Source organism: Rhopalosiphum maidis, chromosome 2 (assembly GCF_003676215.2).
Source record: "Rhopalosiphum maidis isolate BTI-1 chromosome 2, ASM367621v3, whole genome shotgun sequence".
NCBI lineage: Eukaryota > Metazoa > Arthropoda > Insecta > Hemiptera > Aphididae > Rhopalosiphum > Rhopalosiphum maidis.
In genome coordinates this window covers 81,633,390-81,654,351 of record NC_040878.1, presented here as the reverse complement: position 1 = coordinate 81,654,351, position 20,962 = coordinate 81,633,390, and the positions used below count along the sequence as shown (strand labels likewise).

Below are 20,962 nucleotides of genomic sequence, written 5' to 3'. Positions count from 1 at the left end.
ATTATTTGTCATTTGTGGTCTATTTTTTTTTTTATACATGAATTGATAAATAATTATACCATTCATTGAATGATACTTTAGTAAAAATAAATATATATATCTATTAATCAAGTACCTAGTAATCTACATTTACTCTATGTATACATGAAATGATCAGCACATTTTCAAACACATTAATTGTGAAGGTGTGAAGTTAACCACATATCAATAATTTGAATATATAAGTCGAGTATCAATCAGCCAAGTGATATAAATGATTTTAATAATATACATATTGACATATTGTAGGCACAAACCATATATACTTACGATAATTATTACTTTAATATGTATGAGATTTAATTTTATAAGTACAGACGGCGCACGGAAACGGCTTTATCTTACCTCTTTCTTATAGTTAAAAACAATAAAAATTATTGGTACCTCACACTTAAAAAAAACCTAACGACTAAAGGTTAAATACTAAAGAAAATTGCTTATAAATTATAATTTGAATATGTATTTTAATCCTATTACTAAAACTCTTGAAAAAGTATAGGTACCTACTCCATCTATAATTACCTATACTTATAGGATTATGTACTATCTTATAATTATTATATACTATAATACCTATGGAGCTCTGCTACTATCTTGTAAGAAATATATTTACAATAGTTATTGACTATTAATTATTATATTTATTATTTATTACTTATATTATATTTAGGCTTTTTTATTAGTCAATTATTCTTGCCCGAGTGCACGTATTCGACATTATTGCATGTTTCGTATAGAAACATTTTATTATGAATTTATGAGTATTACCGGCAAAAATTAATATCAAACAATAATTATTAATAAATAAATGAGTTTAAAATTTTTTTTTTTTTTGTAGCTTTTATCATTTTACAGATTTATTTATTTTCTAATAAACTAGTTTTTTAACTTTTAGTAGGTAATATAGGCAGTGGCGCAACTAGGATGTGCAAAAAGGTCATTAGCACCACTGGTTTTTTTTATACTTAATCATTTTAGTGAAATACCATCAATTAGTAAATTGTCAACAGTGTTAACAGTTTTAGTACCCCACATTTTAGAGGTCTAGTTGCGCCTATGAATATAGGTACTAACTTTGATTTTACTTGTATGTACATTAGTATATTACAATATACAGTTTACAGTTTGCAATGTATTTATATAATCAAGTTAAAAAGTTAATGTTTAAGTGCTATTATTATTCTAGTACAAAATTTTAAAATTATAGAAAATATATAACTTTTAAGAATTAAAAAATATTTATTTATCTGTTACAGTAGTTTATTTATAATCTTCGCATATAAGCACGTACTTGGTGGTTTGTGAAAAAAACATGTTTCGTGACAGCTGATTGGTTTCTGGCTAGTTCTTATATTGATATCGATATTCAAGTTAATGCGGAAATAACTATTCAAATCTCGATTTAAATTTTCTAAGATAATATCTTATTAGAGACTTTCTAGTTCTCCATTGTCAAATCAATTTTGCAGAAAACAAAAAACACGCTATCTAGGTCAAGTATAAGGACAGTATATATTGATTTTTATTACTAATGAGTATTTATTTGTAATAATTAGGGCTGGGGATTTCATGCCTTAAAAAACCTTAAAATATTCAAGTATTTATACACTAAAGAATCACTAAATATGCATCTAAAAAAAGTATATTTGTAATAAATAATAATAATATTTGTAGTTTGTAGATATGATAAATAAATAGATAAATTTGATTAATTATCTGAGATAATTATTTTTTTTTTTCACATTTGTTTTCATCTTACATTGGGTTTCAGTTTAAAACAAAAATGTTTAAATATTTTTAAAAAACAATTTAAATTGAATACATTTGTATATTTTTAATATAGCACTAATTATCTTAAGCATTACATTGAACTATTAGATATTTTATCAGTTGGGAATTAAAAACTTACCCATTCATACAAATAATTGCCAATATGCACTTATAAATGAAAAATGGTTAAATATGTAAAATATGCAACTATACATTTTAAATATAAAATTATAAACTCTTATTATTATAAAACAAATTTCTATATTACTTAACTATATTTTTTATGATTATTTAATAACATGCATACTCCTAAGAGTCCCAAGTCCTAGTAATAATTTTAATAATAAATCGTTTAAGTGACCAAAAAAATAAAGGCTAATATTATAAGAAGCGCAACGCCCTGCATCAGTGCAACTACTCAATCAAATAGTTCTTAATTAATGGTTCCTCAAATGATTATTATTTTTGGATAAAATTATAATTTATAAACCAACATAATAAGTTTATAATCGTGTATTGAGTAGGTACACACTACACACTAAAAATTGAGTAATACGTATTAAATAGGTACATAAGTATATATATTTCCGTCATATTATTATAATTATTGGTAGTTAAGCAATGACGATGCCATGATGGTAGTCTACTTCGTCGATAAAATCTATAATAAAAAAAATGTTATATTATCGTCACCATAAAAATATAAAATGGTAAGATCGATTTTAAATAGCCAATATTGTGATTAACTAAGTATTAATATCAATGTGCTTATATATATATATATATATCAATATGTGTCAATGTAAGACCTAAAACTTTGTAATTGTATAAAATAAAATATAAACAAAAATAATACATACATACATACGTAACTAAAATAATATACTAATCAGAATCTAATGAGTCGATAAAACTTTAATTTGTATATGCACGCATTATACATATTATTGGTGTCAAATTTAATTGTTTAATTATTTTAAATTTTTAATAGTAAATAATTATGTAATTAAAATACTATGTAATCTGAGACTAAATATAAATAGCGTTTAAAAATAACTACAAACTTGTGTCTGTATCATAATTATATCATATACAATATTGTAATATTATAATATAGATTAGATGATTCATAAAAACTCTTAGCTCGAAATATTACAGTAGGAAAATAGATTCTGTACATCGAACATCTTATATATTTATAATATAGTACGCAGTTATAACCGGCCGTTTGACAGAACATGATTGTGTCATTTGTATCTGCTGAGCCTATTTTTACGCATTTTTCTCCGACAGATAATTAATATCTTATTGTAATTATTCAACCGTTGCTAAATATCGTGTGACGTTATTTATCAGACTTCGGATAAAATTATATCATAGTTTCAAATACCACGTGAGTATATTTCAACACAATTAAAACCTACTTAAAAATCAGTACCATCGAGACTAAGGCATTTATGGAAATCGTTGGAGAACGGGGACTTATCCCTATTAAAATAATATTTTTATCAGTGGCGTAACTATAAATTTGGGTCCCCGGGGCAGTATCAAGTGTTGGCCTCCCATATATTTATAATATCAAAATTTAAAAAAAAAAACAGTCATTACTTATTATAAATATAGTTTATTTATGTTATATGTACAAAACTACAAAGTAGCAATTCAAAGTTTTTTTTATCTAGCTTCCATCTCAGAAAATGTTTTTATCAGTTCTTTAGTGTCCATTTGTTTGTTTTCTAATAATATGATGGGTATGTTTTGGCTGTTTTGAACTTTTTTATAAGTACTACTAACCTAACCTGTCTCGTGAATTTTAAAATGAAATTCAAATGTTTGTATATCATTTTAGATTCTGAACGGAGTGAAGAATGTATTGATTTTACAATGATGTATGTTATTTTATTTTTGTGTCTGTCATCACGTTTTGGAGTAGAAATAATGCTTTAATTTTTTATTTCAGTTCCTTTTTGAAAAACAAAACTAATCTAGTTAGTATTTGGGGGGGGGGGTCAAAAAATGTCCAGTTATTTTCAAAAGCGTCAGGCAAAACCTTAAAAAAGTAACAAAAAAACGGGAATTTTTACGCATAATCAGTTTTCGACAAAATCGATTTTTTTATTTCGCTGTATCTCAAAAATGAATCATTGTGAATACTTGAAATTTTACAAAATGTTTATATTATGGTTATATTGGGTTAAGTTGTTTAAGTTCTATATTAAACCGAATTTACCTATTGTTATATTATTATACAGATTAAAATTTTTTATGTTTTGTATAGTACCTATAGCTATACAAAAACACGAACATAATCATTGATAAACTTACTGATATGGATACCTATTTTTTATTTCTTTATTGATACATAGACTACTCTAAGGTCACAAATTAAATTCCTAATCGAAACGTTATTGATACATTTAACATATTTTTAAATTGTTTTTAAAAATAATAGTAAGCTATTATACAATTTATCAATAAAAAACAGGTTATTTATTTAATTTAAAACAATCCAACTATTGACTAGGTACCTTCTTGACTACTTATAGGTAGTACTTATTGCGAGCAGTTGGAAAAAAAACATTTAACACAAATCACAATAGTCATGTTATTTTTTTTAAATATATATTTATTTTATATTTTTGAATTTAAAATTATTTTTGTTTTCATTTTTTTTCCAACAATTTATACAATTTGGTATAATAAGCATACGTGAGTTGTACAGGTTTAGGTCATATAGAAGTATATAAAAGTTATCCATTGGCAACATTACGATTTATGAATATTATATTTGATGAAGTTAGTCAAGTTTATAACGCCGTCTTTCTTTTTCAATCTTTTTGTAGGGTTTCTTGAGATTGAAAAGATTATTTGATAGAATATTTGGATGTTTGGGAAGTGAGCTGTAGTAATGTGGTAGCGTGTGGAATACTTAAAGGTGGTTCCTAATACTATTGATAATTTTAGGTTGGTGTAATGGTGTGTAATGTTCAGTTTGAAACGTAGAAAGGGGCTTATGTGATTAGATATAGTGTTTTGCAATATTTAAATTTTTTAACGTTTGATTTTTCTGCCGAGTCCCAAATTTGAACGCCGTACATCCAAATTGGTTTTAGCAGACTTTTATAAAGTTTAGTTTGGTGTTGATTGATAGTTTTGATATTAACATCTAGGAAATAATTGAAGTTCGGTTTGAGTTTAGTAGTGTGTATATGGTGGCTCCATGTTAAATTTTTGTCGAAGTGGATATCGAAGTATTTTGTAGTTAGAGTGGTATAGGTATTTGGATGTTGTTGAAGGCAACTCGAGGACAGGTACCTTGTTTTAGTGTGAATTTAATGTGGTTTGATTTGGATTCATTTTTTTTTTACTATCTAGTTTTTACACCAGATTTCAATTTGATAAAGATGAAATTAAAGTAAGTTTGATGCAGTAATAGGATTTTCATGAGTTGAAATGATCACTTTGTCGACAGCATTTTCTGCAACAAAGGTGTTAGTAGAAAGAGATTGATCAGTGATAAATATGTTGAGGAGGAGAGGAGCTATACATGCACCTTGAGGACTTCTAGTATGTATTTTAGAGGTGGTAGATAGAGAAAGGTGGTAACGGACAGTCAACAGTCAGTCATTTAGGTAGGATTTAAGGAGTAAATAAAAGTAAATAAAAAGGCAGGAATTAAGATTTTCTTTATTTTATAAATGAGACTATTATGCAATCTATGTGGTCAAACGCCTATACGAGATCAAGGAATGCTGCAGTGCAGCGTGACGATATCGTCTGCATTAGTATTCTGTTAAAATCAAATACATTTGCGTCTTTAAGTGCGGTGAAACGGTTTGGAAAAGAAAATATAAGTTTGGGTTGGTGATTTTGTTTTTGTTTTTTTTTTTTTTAGTATTGTAAGAGGAACTGTTTTCTTTGACCATGTAGACCATATTTATTTGCAATACATATAAATGAAAATGCGTATTTTATTTAATTGTTAGCAGCTTTTATCTTTGGTGACCGTGGACGACCGACCGGGGACTGGAGATAAGTAGGCGATTAGCTAGTGGAGTGCGCCGCGCCGGGCGCGGTTTTCATGTAACGTCGTGTGCAGTATTATGTAATATAGTTTTTACTGGTTAATTACAAATTTCTCGAATTTTAGTATTCTAAGAAGACCGGAGTAACCGGGCCTCTTGAAAGCTGAAGCTAGTGCAAACGGTTCGGTGAAATTTAGGTGAGTATTTTGGTATACATTTCGATTATCAATTGAAACTTTGAGCACGGGGAAAAAGTTGTCGGAATAACGAAGCAAATGCGTGGGTGACGATTTTCCACGGCGAAATTTTAAATTTAAATTAATTATATCACCTAGTTCTAACAATGGCACAATATTCATAATAAACAGGGTGATTTTTTTATCATAAAACACTCGTTACTTTAAAAAGTATTCATGTTTTTGAAAACATTTTTTTACATAGTTTCAAGTTGTTAAAAAACAACGTTTTTATGAAAAAAATTATATTTTTTTAAGTTTCTTAATTGTTTGAATGACAACAGAGTTTTAATTTCATATTCCAAAGCAGAATAAGTATATGAGTTATACGTATTTAAAGTTTAGACAAGCGGAGTAGTGGACAAACATTTTGCGGGGTAACCCCGTACCACTCCACTCCACGCAAAGTAGGCTTTTGCCTAGAGCACCAAAAAATATCAAGTGGAGGGGGTAACGTGCATAGCCACAATTTTAATTTTCCATTTTTTCTTAAAATTGAAATTAAAATATTGTTTTTGTGTTTTTTGTTTGAATTCGATTTTTTTAAGTGATAACAAACTGATAATAGGATACTTTTGATGGATTAATCACAGAATACCTATAAATCTTACACTGTGTCTAGATATCCGGGCGTTTGTGTACAGGCATGCACTATAGATTACCGGGTAACTACGTAATTAAATAATTATATACGTTCCCGGGTATCTAAATACAAGATTAGTCTTAAACCGCGATTATCAAAGAACTGGTATATTATTTGCTCAGTATATACTATGTATATATATTAAATAAATTTACCTAATACACATATAGTATCAAAGTACAGTAGACGCCGCTTATAACACTCACTTTGGGACCAACTCAAAGTGAGTCTTAAACCGAATGAATCTTTAGGCGAAGTGGAAAAAAAAAATTAATTAATATAATAAATTGTATTTAACTACATATTTTGCTTTAATTTTAATACTTAACACATATTACATATTATAAACTTATTATTGAATAAATTTAATAATCCTGATAAAAAAAACTAAAATTATAATAGGTAAATATTACATATAAAAATATTATAAAAATTATACATAAATTAATAAAAAATTATAAAGGATGTATTTATAATGTATTTATTGTTTATTTTGAAAAAAATTTGTAATTTTAGTTTGTTTTTTATTTTGTTCTAATATTCCGAAAATATAATAACGATAATCGTTGCAATAAATATGAACTATGATAAAAATTATTATACGTTATAAGGTACCAACAGAAACTAGAAATAATCAACACGAGTATTATTCAATTTTTCAATATCAATTTATTTCTAGATTATAACCAAAAAGTTTATTTTCTACTATTTATTTTACGAAATTTGAGTCTTATAACCGATTTTTTTTTAATGTATTTTGATACGTCCGGACCGTTCCAGATGATTTTGAGTCTCATAAGAGACTGAGCCTTATATCCGTGAGTCTTATAAGCGGCGTCTACTGTATTATATATTATATTTATATTATTATTGTTATATTTTGTTGTACATTATTTTAACTATAGGTGTATTAGGTAAATTTATAGCATGTTTTTAAACAAATTTGTTTAGTTAATAATTAGGTAATAAAGTAGCATTTAAGGGCGCCTGGAAAATCATGTCTACTGTAATATTTTATTTTAATTTGGCTCTGTATATCTCGTAAATATAAGTTCATTGTACTTATGTAAAATCGAGGCAATCAATATTATTTGAATATATATATGCCCTTATTGTTATTACTGATTATTGCATCATATTGTCATCTAGATTTTATATCAATATTTTGAAGAAGACGTATTATTGTCATATTGGTTTGAAACAAATAATTAAAACTAGTAGGTATATTTACAACAGAAAATTGTATAAATAAAAACAGACTAGAAACAAACAGTGTACAATTATTTTATTATTTTAATTTATAAAACAAATATAGCATAATAGCCTAATAAATTATCCATCGGTTAACCAAATTCATGAAATCATTAAGAAATCCCGCCAAAGTGTGGTATTTGTTTAAGACAGCCTCTTACAAAGGATGACCTATTTTTTTCTGTACCTATTGCCAACGATTAAATTTGCTTCTTAGATGGATTCAACAACAATCATAGGTAAATCAAAAGTCTCAGTCAATATCCATCATAATTTTTATCGGAAAACACACAATCATCAAATTTCTAGGAGAATTTAAATTTATACACTATATTTGAATACTTCTTTACTACCTTTACCGACTTCCTTACATAAACTTTCTTCAATTTTCATTCTAGTATACCAATGTTGTGTGCTATTCATTTTTCTCTTAGATTGTAAAATAGTTGTTGAGAAATGTAATAATTTTTGGTTGAAATATCAAAAAATAAAAAATAAATGTAAATGTAATTATTTAAATAATATTACAGGGGTGGCCAAAATGAATATTTTCGTGGGCCAAATGAATGAGTACAATGTTACCCAGAGCCAAAACGTTTAGGTTAGGCACATTTTGTATTATTTGATAATTTTTTAAAAATATAATTAAAAAAATTAAAATTTATAATAATAACAAATACATTTTTATTTTGTAAATAGCTGCAAGCCGTAACTGACAATAACAAGAGCTATCAGTTGGCCACCACTGTTATATTAGAATATAATAACCGTATTTAGGTGATTATTATCGGTTTCTAAGAATTTTTACGTATACAATATTTGAGTTCAATAATTATAAAACACACATATCGTGTACTTAAACAATAATGTGTTTTCAAATTATTTAATTGAATTTTCTGTTACAGGTAAAATAATAAATTACATTAGGTACAATAATACGCATTGACGAAGAAGAACCGAAAACTTTCAGAGATGCTTAAATCAGGAGTTCATAGGCAAATATACGCCACTATAGCTGGTAAGAGCACATGTACAAACGAATAGTTATAATACGTGAATAATAATGTCTATACATTAAATACACACATTCTAGATGTTAGTTATAATTAGTTTTTAATTATCTAACACAAAACAACAAAACACATTTATAAAGTTATAAGCATTAATTAAAATTAAAATATCAAATTATTTTCTAAATATTAAAATGTAATAAATAATATTAACATTTGTCATTTACCGCTATAGAGCTGTAGGTTAAGATTTTTAGGTGTGTTAGAACAACAGTTAATAATGTTGGAAAAAAAATTAAAACTCTAAACTCTAAATCAACCTTATCATGACATGAATTTTTATGGTAATCCATATAAATAGGTATACCCATATATAATAAAGCTTTCATCGAAATTTAAAATTTGTTATTTATATTTTAGAAATTGGTAGTTTGTCTATCATATATTATATTCTTAAATAGTTAATATTTTTATATTTTACTATAAGAAAATATTACTTTTATAAAACTAAAAAACCTTTTAACTAATATCTAATTTTTATATTATTTGAATAAATAAAATCAAAATATATAGCTATTTTCAAAATTTCAAAATTAGAATTATTTAAGGTTTATTTTTATATTTTCGAAACAAAATTTTAAAATAGATTATTATTGAAAAAAAAACTGGATTTAAATATTTTTATTTACCATAGTGTGATACTTTTAGAACTTGATAGTTACCTACGTATAATAATATATAACTAATGTCTAATGAACGCAGTTAAGAGTTAAAAAGTGTGAAAATCATACCATTTTATTTTTTAGGTACATTTTTTTTACAAATTGAGTGATATCATACAATTGTGTTATATTTTCTAATTTACTCTAATTTTCATTTTTAAAATGAATAGAAAAAATTGTGCCCCAATATATAGGCAATATTATACCTACGTATTATAACAAATCTGCTCTAATATCTAAAACTTTGAAATATGATTAAAATGAATAAAATGTATACATAATTAAAATAACTGATTTCTTTAAATGTATTTTCTGTTTAAAAATGGAATGATTCTTATTATGCTATACTTACCTACTGTCAAACTGTGATTTTTTAATTAATGTATAATTGTATTCTATATTTTATGTTATATCATTTTAAATAAGTAAAATTGTTTTTAAATTTTACTACGTCTATAATGTCTATAAATATAACTTATAAATATTTAATATACGAGTTTTAATACTAATATTATTAAACAAATACAATAATATAACTGTAATCTGGGACATTAAAAAAAAAAATAGGTTATAAGTTTTGTGATAACCGATCATAAAATAATTCATGTTTGGCGAATATCACAATATACTTTAATCTTATAGCCCCATACAGTATTACTCACCGCGTATAAATTAATTAAATATTAAATATGAAATTTGTTGCCCTACAAGATTATAAATACACTGAACAATTATAGCATATATTAAAATAATTGTATACTTATGACTTATCGTCACCAATTAAAACGTTGTGGAATTTATATAGTTATATAATGAGTAATGACTTTTGCTTCATAATAATAAACGTTGAAACGTGAATAAAAACAAACCAAAATTTCATCAACTTTTTATTATGTTGTGAAAGAAATTTCATCGAACCGAAAATGATCCGGACAATCATTTCATAACATGCAATCGTGTTGTTAAAATTTATAAAAAAAATTGTAGTCACTTCATTACAAACATATGTGATAACGTAAAAATCACATATTATAAAACATTGGCATTATACGAATTTAATATAGGACAACTATATTCTAAAGCAGTGTCCAAACGATAATAATAAAACAACTATAAATCTCGATACTTTCAATTGCGACAAGGTATAGCTGATACGTTAAATTATTAAATATTATACATAATATATGATATAGTACATATTATTTTATTAGCGTATAATATTGGTTATTCTTATACAATATAAACTCCACAATCCCTGTAGGTAATAGGTACCTACCTAATCTATAGATAATTTATACAGCTATATATCATCACTATATATAAGCTATTTATATAAACATAGGCGTTATCAGGCCTTTGATTCGGAAGGACATGAATCTCACTTAAATATTTTTTTCATACACTTATGACCTTTTTAATTTGGGTATTTACACATTACACATAAATACCGCTTATACTTTGGTACATAGCTGTTTATGACGTTTATGTATTTTTAACATCGATCAACGATTATTAATAACAATATATTAAAGATAACGATTTATAGAGCGCTACATATTCATAGTGGCTGTAATTATACTTATCAAATTTGTTTCAAAATTTTACGACCCGAATTAAACAATATTACATTTTATTTTAATTGTTACAGATTTGATAATCAATATTCTAATTTCGGTTGTATTTAATTAAATTTTCATCCATTAAAAAAACCATGTCATCAGCAACTGTAATAATTACTTGATCGGAAAGTACGATTTTTCTTTAATCCTTATTATAGCCTTATAATAAGTCTTGACACTTGTTAAAAAAAAATTAGATGTCGTATAAAATATATGTGGTTGTTAGACAGTGTGATTTATACACACAACAATAAATAACACTATTTTTCAAATTGACAAAATTAACTGTTTACAAAGTTTAATATAACTATATTAACTTTAAAAACCGATTAAATTATATTTGCGTTTATACTTTGTAGGATAAAAACTATAATTGAGTTACGCCTTAGTGTCTTACGCATATCAATTAAATTAATTTAGGTATGCGCTATACAATATTAACAATATTATGTCTTAGTTTTTTTTATTATATGCCCGAGTAAACATTTTCAACAGTACCTAAAACCTTTGGTCGTGAGTAAAAAGTTTTATTTTAATAAGAATGTGTTTATTGTTGACTTGGTCCCATTACGCCTGTCCAGCCATGGCAAATTGTATTAAAACAATTATATATAATTAAATATTTATAATATACATACTATTAAATCGTTAAACTAAATTAATTGACCTAATTATGATTATCTGGGTTAAAATATTGATAGGCATAAGCATAATAGGTAGTCGCATTGATTATTTTTCGTGGAATGTTTGGGAATATATCAAGAGGCAAATGTCTATTCATTTAGTGTATAATACTGCAGGGTCTGGCAATAAAACCTCCCATATTTCAAGAGGCAGTTGCAAATAAACAAACAAAGAAATAGAAAAAATTCTTTTATTTTTTACTAAAATAAATATTATGCCATTTTTAATCATTTATTTTAAACATTATATCGGTTAAGTGGTGTCCTCCATTTTTAACACATTCACGAAGCCTTTTCCGATAGTTTTCCATAACTCTTCGTGTCATTGCTGGTGTAATGAAGGCCAATGCCTGGCGATTGTCTCCTTAAGTGCCTTTAAATATCCCCAAAGAACGTAATCACAGGATGATCACGTTAAACAATTTAAATTTAGACATTTTTTGTAAAATCATGTTTTATTTTCTTTATTTTTTATTGGTTTTTATTTCATTTTTTTTTTGTTTTTGTTTATTGCCATTACATTTACTAAAATTGGCGCGTATATCACTATCCATCGATATACCGGCCCTCTCCACTGTTGTACCTAGTGGTGTATATAGGGGGTAGGGGTCCAAACCCCCTGAAATGTATGATTGGTACGGGCATTGATTTTGATTGTATAATTAATTGGAATTAAACAATGGAAATTTTTTTTTAACCCCTCTGTAATTAATTTCTATATACCCCACTAGTTGTACCACCACTACAAATCACGCAGCGCTATTTCTAAATACCGGAGGTTTTTTTTTCCGGACCCTGTAAATCAGGTAATACAGACATATTGCCTATAATATTTTATACTTTCCCCATAGTATGCTCAATAATCACGAGGTTCATTAAAATTATATTATACTGTTTTATATTTAAAATTATAGCGTCCATGTCGATATTCATCAGTGGCATGTGGCTAGGCTGGCCCAGCTCGGCGTCCGAAAAGTTCGTAAAGAACGAGACGGGCGAGCTGCACGTGACCTATGACCAGTTGTCGTGGATCGTGTGTATGATGGACCTGGGAAACTTCATCAGCCCGCTGTTCGGTGGTTACCTGATGGACCGGTTCGGCCGGAAGAAAGTGATCGCCGCACTCGGCCCGCTGTTCATCGTCTCCTGGTTGCTGACGCTGTTCGTGCCCACCACGTTCGCATTGTACACAGCCAGGCTGATGGCGGGCCTAGGCAAGGGCGTCTCGTACACAGTGGTGCCTGTATTCCTGGGCGAGATTGCGGGTGTGGACATCCGCGGCGCTCTGGGTAGCGTGTTCACTATTCAGCTCAGTGGCGGCGTACTGTTCGAAGTGATCATCGGCCCGTACGTGTCTTACCACACGCTCAACGCCACGTCTGCCGTGGTGCCCGTGCTGTTCTTCGCCGCTTTCATCTGGGTGCCCGAGTCGCCGTACTACCTACTCAAAGTGGGCCGGCCGGCCGACGCTGCCCGGTGCCTGCGTTGGTACAGGGGCTGTGACGCCGGAAGCGATAGCGACAACGGACACGCCATCGTGGCCGCGGAGCTCCAGCTGATGGAAGTCAACGTGCGGAAGGACATGGAAAACGGGTCGGCGTTCAGCGAGTTATTCACTAACCGGAACAACTTCCGTGCGCTGGCCGTGGTGTTAGTGGCGTGCGCAGGACAACGCGCGGGCGGCATCAGCAGTCTGACCGCGTACTCTGCGCTCATACTACCCGAACCGTCGCCCATCATGGGCAAGTTCGAGTTCATAATCGCGTTTGCCGTCGTCCTGGTGGTGGTCAACTTTGTCGGGCTGGCCATGGTGGACCGGGTGGGTCGGAAACCGCTGCTAATCTCCTCCGAGGTGGGCCTGGGATTGGTCACGTTCGTTTTTGGCGTCTACTACTTCGCCGCCGAATACTTTGCAGACGCCGCCGCGTCGTTCCGATGGCTGCCCTATGTATGCCACACCACGTTCGCCGCCACGTTTTCCATCGGTATTGGCTTCATACCGGTGGTGTTCCTCGGTGAGATGTTCCCAGTTAACGTCCGGTCCCGGTGTTCGGCGTTCGCGTCCGTCACTCTCGCCTTCTTTTCGTTCTTGTCCAACAAGACGTTTCTCGCCGTCTCACTCAAGTACGGTTACTACACCATGTTCTGGACGTTCTCGGCCGTCAACTTTACCTGTGCATATTTCTTGCACAGGTATGCGATCGAGACAACCAACAAGACGTTTCTCGAAATCCAAGAAATCTTAGACGACAGCGTTCGAAACGGATTGAGGAGCCAAAAGAAACGACCGGATATCGCTGTGACATACAACAACTCGTGCGGGGCCGATATTTAATAATATACCTACATAATATTATTATGGATATAGGGACACCTGATACGATATATCTTCAATCCGAGGGTCCAAGATCATGGGTTTTAATATATTAGGTATAGGTATACAGGAATTTGCAAGATAATTCAGTTAACACATTCGTTATCTCGAAGTAGTAGATAGGTATTACCTATGGACGTTTTAAAAAATATGATTTTTAGATAATTTTTAGTCGTTACAAAAAAAAAATAAAATTTGTTTACGCTATATACCCTTTCAGAATGACATTGTACCTACCTACATTCAACAATACCCATTGTCATATTCTTGAATAAATGGTACCTCCTACCTACCAGTTTTTTCAAAAAAATTTTTATCACAATGACTTCAAGTTATCCAACAAAATATTTTTATAATATTAATATTATTTTTATTTTTAAACATTATTCCTATATTTTGGTATAATGAATGTTTCCAGTTAAAATTTATCATCCTGTGATATTATGTACCTATGTGTAATTAGTTTAATATGTTAAATAGATATAATACAGTGATTAGTACTTTAGTAGTGTTTCAGGTCCCTGTAGCGTGCAGTAATAAAATGTCTAGCAATAAATTGGGCGTACTTAAAATTGTAGGTATTATTTTACAATGTGTTTATTTTTATTTATAGAAATGTTTGAAATGACTTTAAAATGTTTAAATATACCTATAATATATTTGTATTTTTAAAGTCTGAACTTAGTTTTTAACATTTTATTTGAGACGAAATGTTTAATATTTGTACATAATTGAATTGTGATTATTTTTATTATAATTAATAAAGAAATAAGTAAATAAGTAAAATAAAGAAATACTTATTTTACTGTTTTTAATTCATTTCCTATGCACTATGCTATGGTTCATTGTACTTACTACCATATTGATATTTGGTAGATAATAGTAGGTAGGTCGTAGGTACTAGGTACCTATATAGAACTATAGAAGTCAGTAGGTAAATATAATATACTACCTAGTACCCACCTATAATACAATACATTTTATATTATAAAACAATATTATTATTTATCATCTGTTCTACTTAGTTCTATTAAAAATTAAAGTGTAAAACCACTTTATTTATCGTAAGAAAATAATCATAAATTCTGATTACCACAGTCTCTAGAACAACAGTACCTATTATCCTAAATTATTAATAATTATACTAATCCAACTTTTAGTTCATATCCTCAATTTTCGGATCCTGTAATAATGACTGTAAAAACGTATACTCACAAAGCAACTTTATAATCCAAATAGTATAGTCGATAGATAAATTAATAATTTAATATATCCTATTTCATATTAGACATTTCTCTAGTGAAATTTATCATGGAGTTTAAAAGGTTTAGAAGCAAAAAAACAATTAAGAAATATAAAGAAATAAAGAAATTAATAAATAATGGAACAAAATTGAAAATAATTTACATTAGGTAAGTACTTTAAGAAGTTAAAATTTTACCTTTTACTATTTAGATGGTACAAAAGCAAATCCACTTGTCCATTGACTATTTCTAGTATATTCATTTATTGTGGTAATAACAAAAAACTTAAAAAACTAATAAATATGATAAATATTAAGAACAATATTGCAATAATATAGGTATGCTAGAATAGAAAAATAGGAGATAAACAGAAGAAGCTATAATGTGCCGTTAGGTCCTGGATAATCTTTCCTTTACTTTTTACTTATATGTAAGTTCTGGAGAATGTTATCTTTTACCAGTTAAAAATAATCTAATAGAATTATACTCTCTAGTTTGGGTTTTCTAGAGTTTGATTAAGTACATATTGTACAATAAAATTGAATCTATATCAAATATAAGTATGATATGATATACATGTGTCTTAATTGGCTCACAGCTGCTTTTAAAGACGATTCTATAGTAGTATAAAGAGACATAAATTATGTAAAATCATGGTAAAAAATACATTGTTATAGGTGGTTAAAAGAGGTCCAGTTGTTGCTCACAGGCTAACCAAGGCTTGATTTCTAAGACAACAGGTCAGTTTTATTTTTATTAATAGCCTTGATGAGTTTAAGAATACAAATAAAATAAAATGTTATACACAGTAATTGTGTGAAAATTAATTAAAAAAACATTTTTGATCTATGCTTTTTTAAAGGGAGTCAAAAATTGAGCTATTTTAAAATAAACTGGCATATTCTGTGTAAAGTGAGCACACCTAAAGTATACAAAGGGAATGTAAAATATTATATCTTCTAAGATGTTAAAAAAAACTCATATATTTACTTATTTATAATTAAATAATTATAATATTAATTATTATATATTATTAACAAAATTGTTTGTTTATAAAAATTAAAGCAAACATTAAATTTAAAGTAAATTATAGAATATTAAATATCACATAAAATATTCACAATTAAACAAAATTGCTATATATTCTATAATCTAACTATCATTATAAGTGATAGTATCTTCATCGCAAAGTCCATACAGTTCACTATAATAAATTGTTAAAGAGTTGTACCTTGAGTTAAGTATATTCTGTTGTACCTCAATAAAACCATCTTCTGCAGATTGAATACACTGAAAAAATATTGTAATAATGATTATCATATTTAATATTATTTTTATTTAGTAAATATTGCATGTTAGTAATTAATAAAATCAGGATTTAAATTCCCTTAAAATCATACAAATATGCTCTAAAAAATAGTCAAAAATGCCCTATATATTTTTTTATTAATCTTAGTAATTTATAAATAAGGAATAATTATTATTTTATTAGAAATAAAATATCGCGTTTATATGCAGTAGTTAATGGGCAGTTAGTTTGAGAGTTAGGTGCATATGAAAGCATTTTTAATTCACATTAAACTGATACACATTTAGTATTTAATTCAAAGCGTCAAATTGAATTAACTCTTACTCTGGAATTAAAAATGCATGTAAACGCTTTAATGCAAATTAATATGTAATATATATTCAAATTATAATTATTTTGGCCATGGAATCCAAAGTATAAAGGGTGGACTAAAAAACATTTGCATTCATTTTTAATTTTATTCAATACCTAATCTTGATATTTTAGGTACATAATTCGCATTGAGTTGATATGCATTAACTGCTGCATATAAACGTAGTAAAACTGAAATTTGAAAAATTGACTTAATGTGGCAATGATATACACACTTCACACACATAATATCTCTTATTTATTCTAAACATACATTTACCCGATAACCTATTAAACAAAAACTTAAATACCTACCAAGAAATTAATTTATTTTTAGATAATATTTTAAGTAGACTAAATTTGTATAGTATATTGAACAAATATGCATTAAAACCAACAAAATGATAAAATGATAAAACATGAAAAAATGTCAAAATTTACAAAAAATACAAAACAAAAGTTTCAACTTTGAAACACCCGTTACATGAAACTAATTATGTACTTCGAAAGCATTGTACAAGATCAACCAAAAAAAGATGCATTTTGGATTGAAATCCAGGCTCTAATAATTACTATAAACTTATAATATTGTCTTACATCGAAAATGTTAGTATTCTTTGGTAAATGTAGTGCAATATTTGATGTGATTTGTCGAGTCAAACTCATCATATGTTTTATGCCACCTTTTTCGGGCATTATGTAACTTAGTTTGTACTCTTCAAGGTTCATGAGATCAGGTCCACCCCAAGGTGGGGACAAAAACACAACATCAGCTTTAAGAGTTGGCGCAAGAGCAAAGTAATCACCAATGATGAATTGAATTCGATCTGCAACACCATATAATTCTGCATTGTAACGGGCTATTTCAATCTTTTTTGGATCAATATCAATAGCTATAACTAAAACACAAAATAAATTTTATTGTGTGAAACATTTAACTGTTGACATTTAAAACTTACCAAGTTCACAAGTCTTAGCAAATTGAATAATGTTACTGCCAGCTCCACAAAAGGGATCAACAATTAAATGGCAACTACATCGATCAGCTATATGAACACTAATTATTTCAGGAGTGACAGAATACCAACTTTCTGAAACCGATTAAAGATATTTCGAGTATAAAAGTGTATAGATATTAAATTATAATTAAATATTAAAATAAATCATTTTGACATTAACTACAATCAATAATTATAATAAACTTATAAAAATACCTTCATCTAATTTTATCCCCTTTTCAAATTTAGAAAACAACATATATCTTTTTTTCCAATACTTCATTAATGTAGGTTTATTTTTCAAATAACTGTAGCCCAATCTATCCATTTCTTCGATAGTACATTTTTCTTTTATATCTTTCCATTCTTCTTTTTTTAATGCTTTTTTACTTTTGACTTTACTCTTTGCACAATCCTTTGAATTACTTGATAACAAATTATCATCAAATGTTGGTGTTGCACACTAAAAATATAATAAAAAAACTCTTGAATAAAAACAAATGTTTAAATAGAAATACATTTGAGTATGAAAATGAGCTAGTGACTATATCAACTAATAATTAATTAGTTCAAATCAACAATTTTAAAATGATAAAAATTGATCAGTGGTTGATTAAGTATTAAAATTACTATTAAAAAAAACAAAAAAAACGAGATGTTTTATTTATATACCTGTCACACATGGGACAGGGTACAAGTTCTAAAATAAATACCTGATATAAATAATATGATATGTAAGTTATAAACCAATTGTATGCTGGATGAATTTGATTAAGTATGTCTTAGATTTACACAAACTCAGTTTTTTTAATCATGATATCAGATCATTATAATCTATAACCAATAATATTTTTAAATAATGAAATGCTAAGTAATAATTTATACAGGTAAACATAAGTTGCTTAAGTCTCAACCCCCATATTATAGATATTGTAGGTCTATGGTATAAAGCTTAACATTAATAATTATAAAATTCACATTACTTTGACATCACAATAATTTAAATTTGTAGGGTCTATATCTTTACTTAGATAAACTTATCAGCCCTAATATATGTTAGTAATCAATCAAAAAACTAAAATATTTTTAAAAATATAATTAAAACTCACCATCTTTGGAAACCTGTACACATTTAGATGACGAGTTGACTTAATAATGTTTTTTTTAAGATATTGAACAAATCCCGTATCAAACATATTTTGATCATTATAAATATATCCCATTATACTTATAGCTCTATAAGCTTTGGAAAGTTTACTGTTTGCTTGTTGAAAATGTCTAAAAACAAATCAATTTTATTAAAACAGAACTAAATCAATGATAATTTTCTTTAAAAAATATTAGATAATTAATCAATTTATGTGTATATAATAATAAATATAATAATAGTTAGGCATCGATTATATTTTGTGATATATATATATATAATCTACTTACTTATACTTGTAAAGGAAATCAAAATTTGAAACACAATCATCAGTAACAAGTCCTTTGCTATTATTTAAGCTACACTCATCATTATCACTGTTTGGATATAATAGAAATAATTAAATATTTTATTTTCAATATAAAAAAATTGTTTAAAATAATAACTTACGAATTCTCAGAGGTAGTTCCCAGAACAGTAGGACATACTTCATTTATATACTTCCAATATAACATGTGATAATGTTGTTCCTTATGATTTTGATAAAAACTTTCGATATCTGTTGGAAGATCATCCAGGGTACAACTTCCATACAATTTTATCCAAGCTTCATTTACAAAATGTTCACCGTTTTTTTCCCAATAAGCATACCATTCAGCATGTTGTTGTGATTCATTGGTACTCAAATTTGTAAACTGCTTTTGAACAATTGAACATTCATCTTCTTCATTAGATACTAAAGACGGTTCAATGCATTTAGTATCTAATTTACTAAATCAAAACATAGATAATATAAATAACTTTTACATTTATACATTTTAAAAATCAATTGTTTATCCAGTTAATTTTAATAAACATGATTGCATTAAAAAATATAGCTGAATTAATATATACTTAAGATAACATCGGGCCAAAAGGCGACTGCATAATAATTTGACAAACTCATTTTTTGTAGTATCGGCATGAAAAGATATTTCTGCAAGTACTTCATATTTACAGCTAGTGTCATAATTCAAGTTATCCATATTCTGAAAATTAATATTTATTAATAAACGTAGTTTTTTGATTAAAAATGAATGTAAAAAATTATATTAAAACTAATATAAGCTAAGATAGATATAACACAATATTAGATTAAATTTCTATTTCTATGATTACATCAAAATCAGTAAATTATTTAAAAAACATAAGTGCATAAGGATTATATAATATCATTTTAATTTTGTACACTCACATATTATGATAGTTTATTTCAAATTATTTTTTACCCACAAGTGGTAGGTACAAAGTTTCGATTTGTAACCATATAATTATCCTATCTATATTCTATATAAGATAAACTCGTTCTATTATTATACCTTATGCATGATGCATAAAAAACTGAAAAGAGACAATTGAGAATTTAGTTATTATTCTATTTTGTCACGATCGGTAGAATGCAAACAAGAAAACAATCGTCTTGCAAGGTTCATGACAATAATAACTATAATGATAATAAGTGATTATATCAATCGTATATTGTATAATATGATATGATATTT

At 27.7% G+C, this 20,962-nt stretch overlaps 2 protein-coding genes across 11 annotated transcripts; one reads left to right on the top strand and one right to left on the bottom strand.

The window, feature by feature from the left end:
* The first annotated feature begins 2,986 nt into the window (after window positions 1-2,986).
* On the top strand, window positions 2,987-15,071 carry LOC113551050 (facilitated trehalose transporter Tret1-like). 8 transcript variants are annotated; one of them, XM_026953065.1, is made up of 7 exons: window positions 2,987-3,202; window positions 5,796-5,892; window positions 5,960-6,031; window positions 8,495-8,565; window positions 8,664-8,741; window positions 8,870-8,982; window positions 12,913-15,071. In XM_026953065.1, the coding sequence occupies exons 6-7, from the start codon at window positions 8,937-8,939 to the stop codon at window positions 14,331-14,333; spliced, it is 1,467 nt and encodes a 488-aa protein (XP_026808866.1). In that variant the 5' UTR covers window positions 2,987-3,202; window positions 5,796-5,892; window positions 5,960-6,031; window positions 8,495-8,565; window positions 8,664-8,741; window positions 8,870-8,936; the 3' UTR covers window positions 14,334-15,071. The 8 variants fall into 8 exon arrangements, with proteins under 8 accessions (XP_026808866.1, XP_026808870.1, XP_026808868.1 ...); XM_026953069.1 differs by lacking the exons at window positions 5,796-5,892; window positions 5,960-6,031; XM_026953067.1 differs by lacking the exons at window positions 8,495-8,565; window positions 8,664-8,741 and having other exon boundaries at window positions 5,799-5,892.
* A 1,631-nt stretch (window positions 15,072-16,702) lies between these two features.
* LOC113551373 (trimethylguanosine synthase-like) lies at window positions 16,703-20,891 on the bottom strand. Of its 3 annotated transcripts, none has more exons than XM_026953584.1 (9): window positions 20,780-20,891; window positions 20,316-20,449; window positions 19,872-20,192; window positions 19,712-19,798; window positions 19,384-19,552; window positions 18,491-18,737; window positions 18,236-18,367; window positions 17,874-18,103; window positions 16,703-16,906 (listed from the first exon to the last, which is right to left on the bottom strand). In XM_026953584.1, exons 1-9 carry the CDS (start codon window positions 20,786-20,788, stop codon window positions 16,769-16,771), a joined length of 1,467 nt encoding a protein of 488 aa, XP_026809385.1. In that variant the 5' UTR covers window positions 20,789-20,891; the 3' UTR covers window positions 16,703-16,768. The 3 variants fall into 3 exon arrangements, with proteins under 3 accessions (XP_026809385.1, XP_026809383.1, XP_026809384.1); XM_026953582.1 differs by having other exon boundaries at window positions 16,705-16,906; window positions 17,874-18,175; window positions 20,780-20,882; XM_026953583.1 differs by having other exon boundaries at window positions 16,706-16,906; window positions 17,874-18,175; window positions 20,656-20,885.
* Window positions 20,892-20,962: the final 71 nt, after the last annotated feature.

Bases quoted from the DNA above. Each gene is read 5' to 3' on its own strand.
- LOC113551050 (XM_026953061.1), top strand. From the start codon at position 8,937: ATGCTTAAATCAGGAGTTCATAGGCAAATATACGCCACTATAGCTG. The intron at 8,983-12,912 runs GTAAGAGCACAT...TTAAAATTATAG, and splicing joins AATATACGCCACTATAGCTG to CGTCCATGTCGATATTCATC.
- LOC113551373 (XM_026953582.1), bottom strand. The intron at 18,368-18,490 runs GTATTTTTATAA...AATCGGTTTCAG, and splicing joins GGGGATAAAATTAGATGAAG to AAAGTTGGTATTCTGTCACT. The intron at 18,176-18,235 runs GTAAGTTTTAAA...TTTGTGTTTTAG, and splicing joins TGCTAAGACTTGTGAACTTG to TTATAGCTATTGATATTGAT.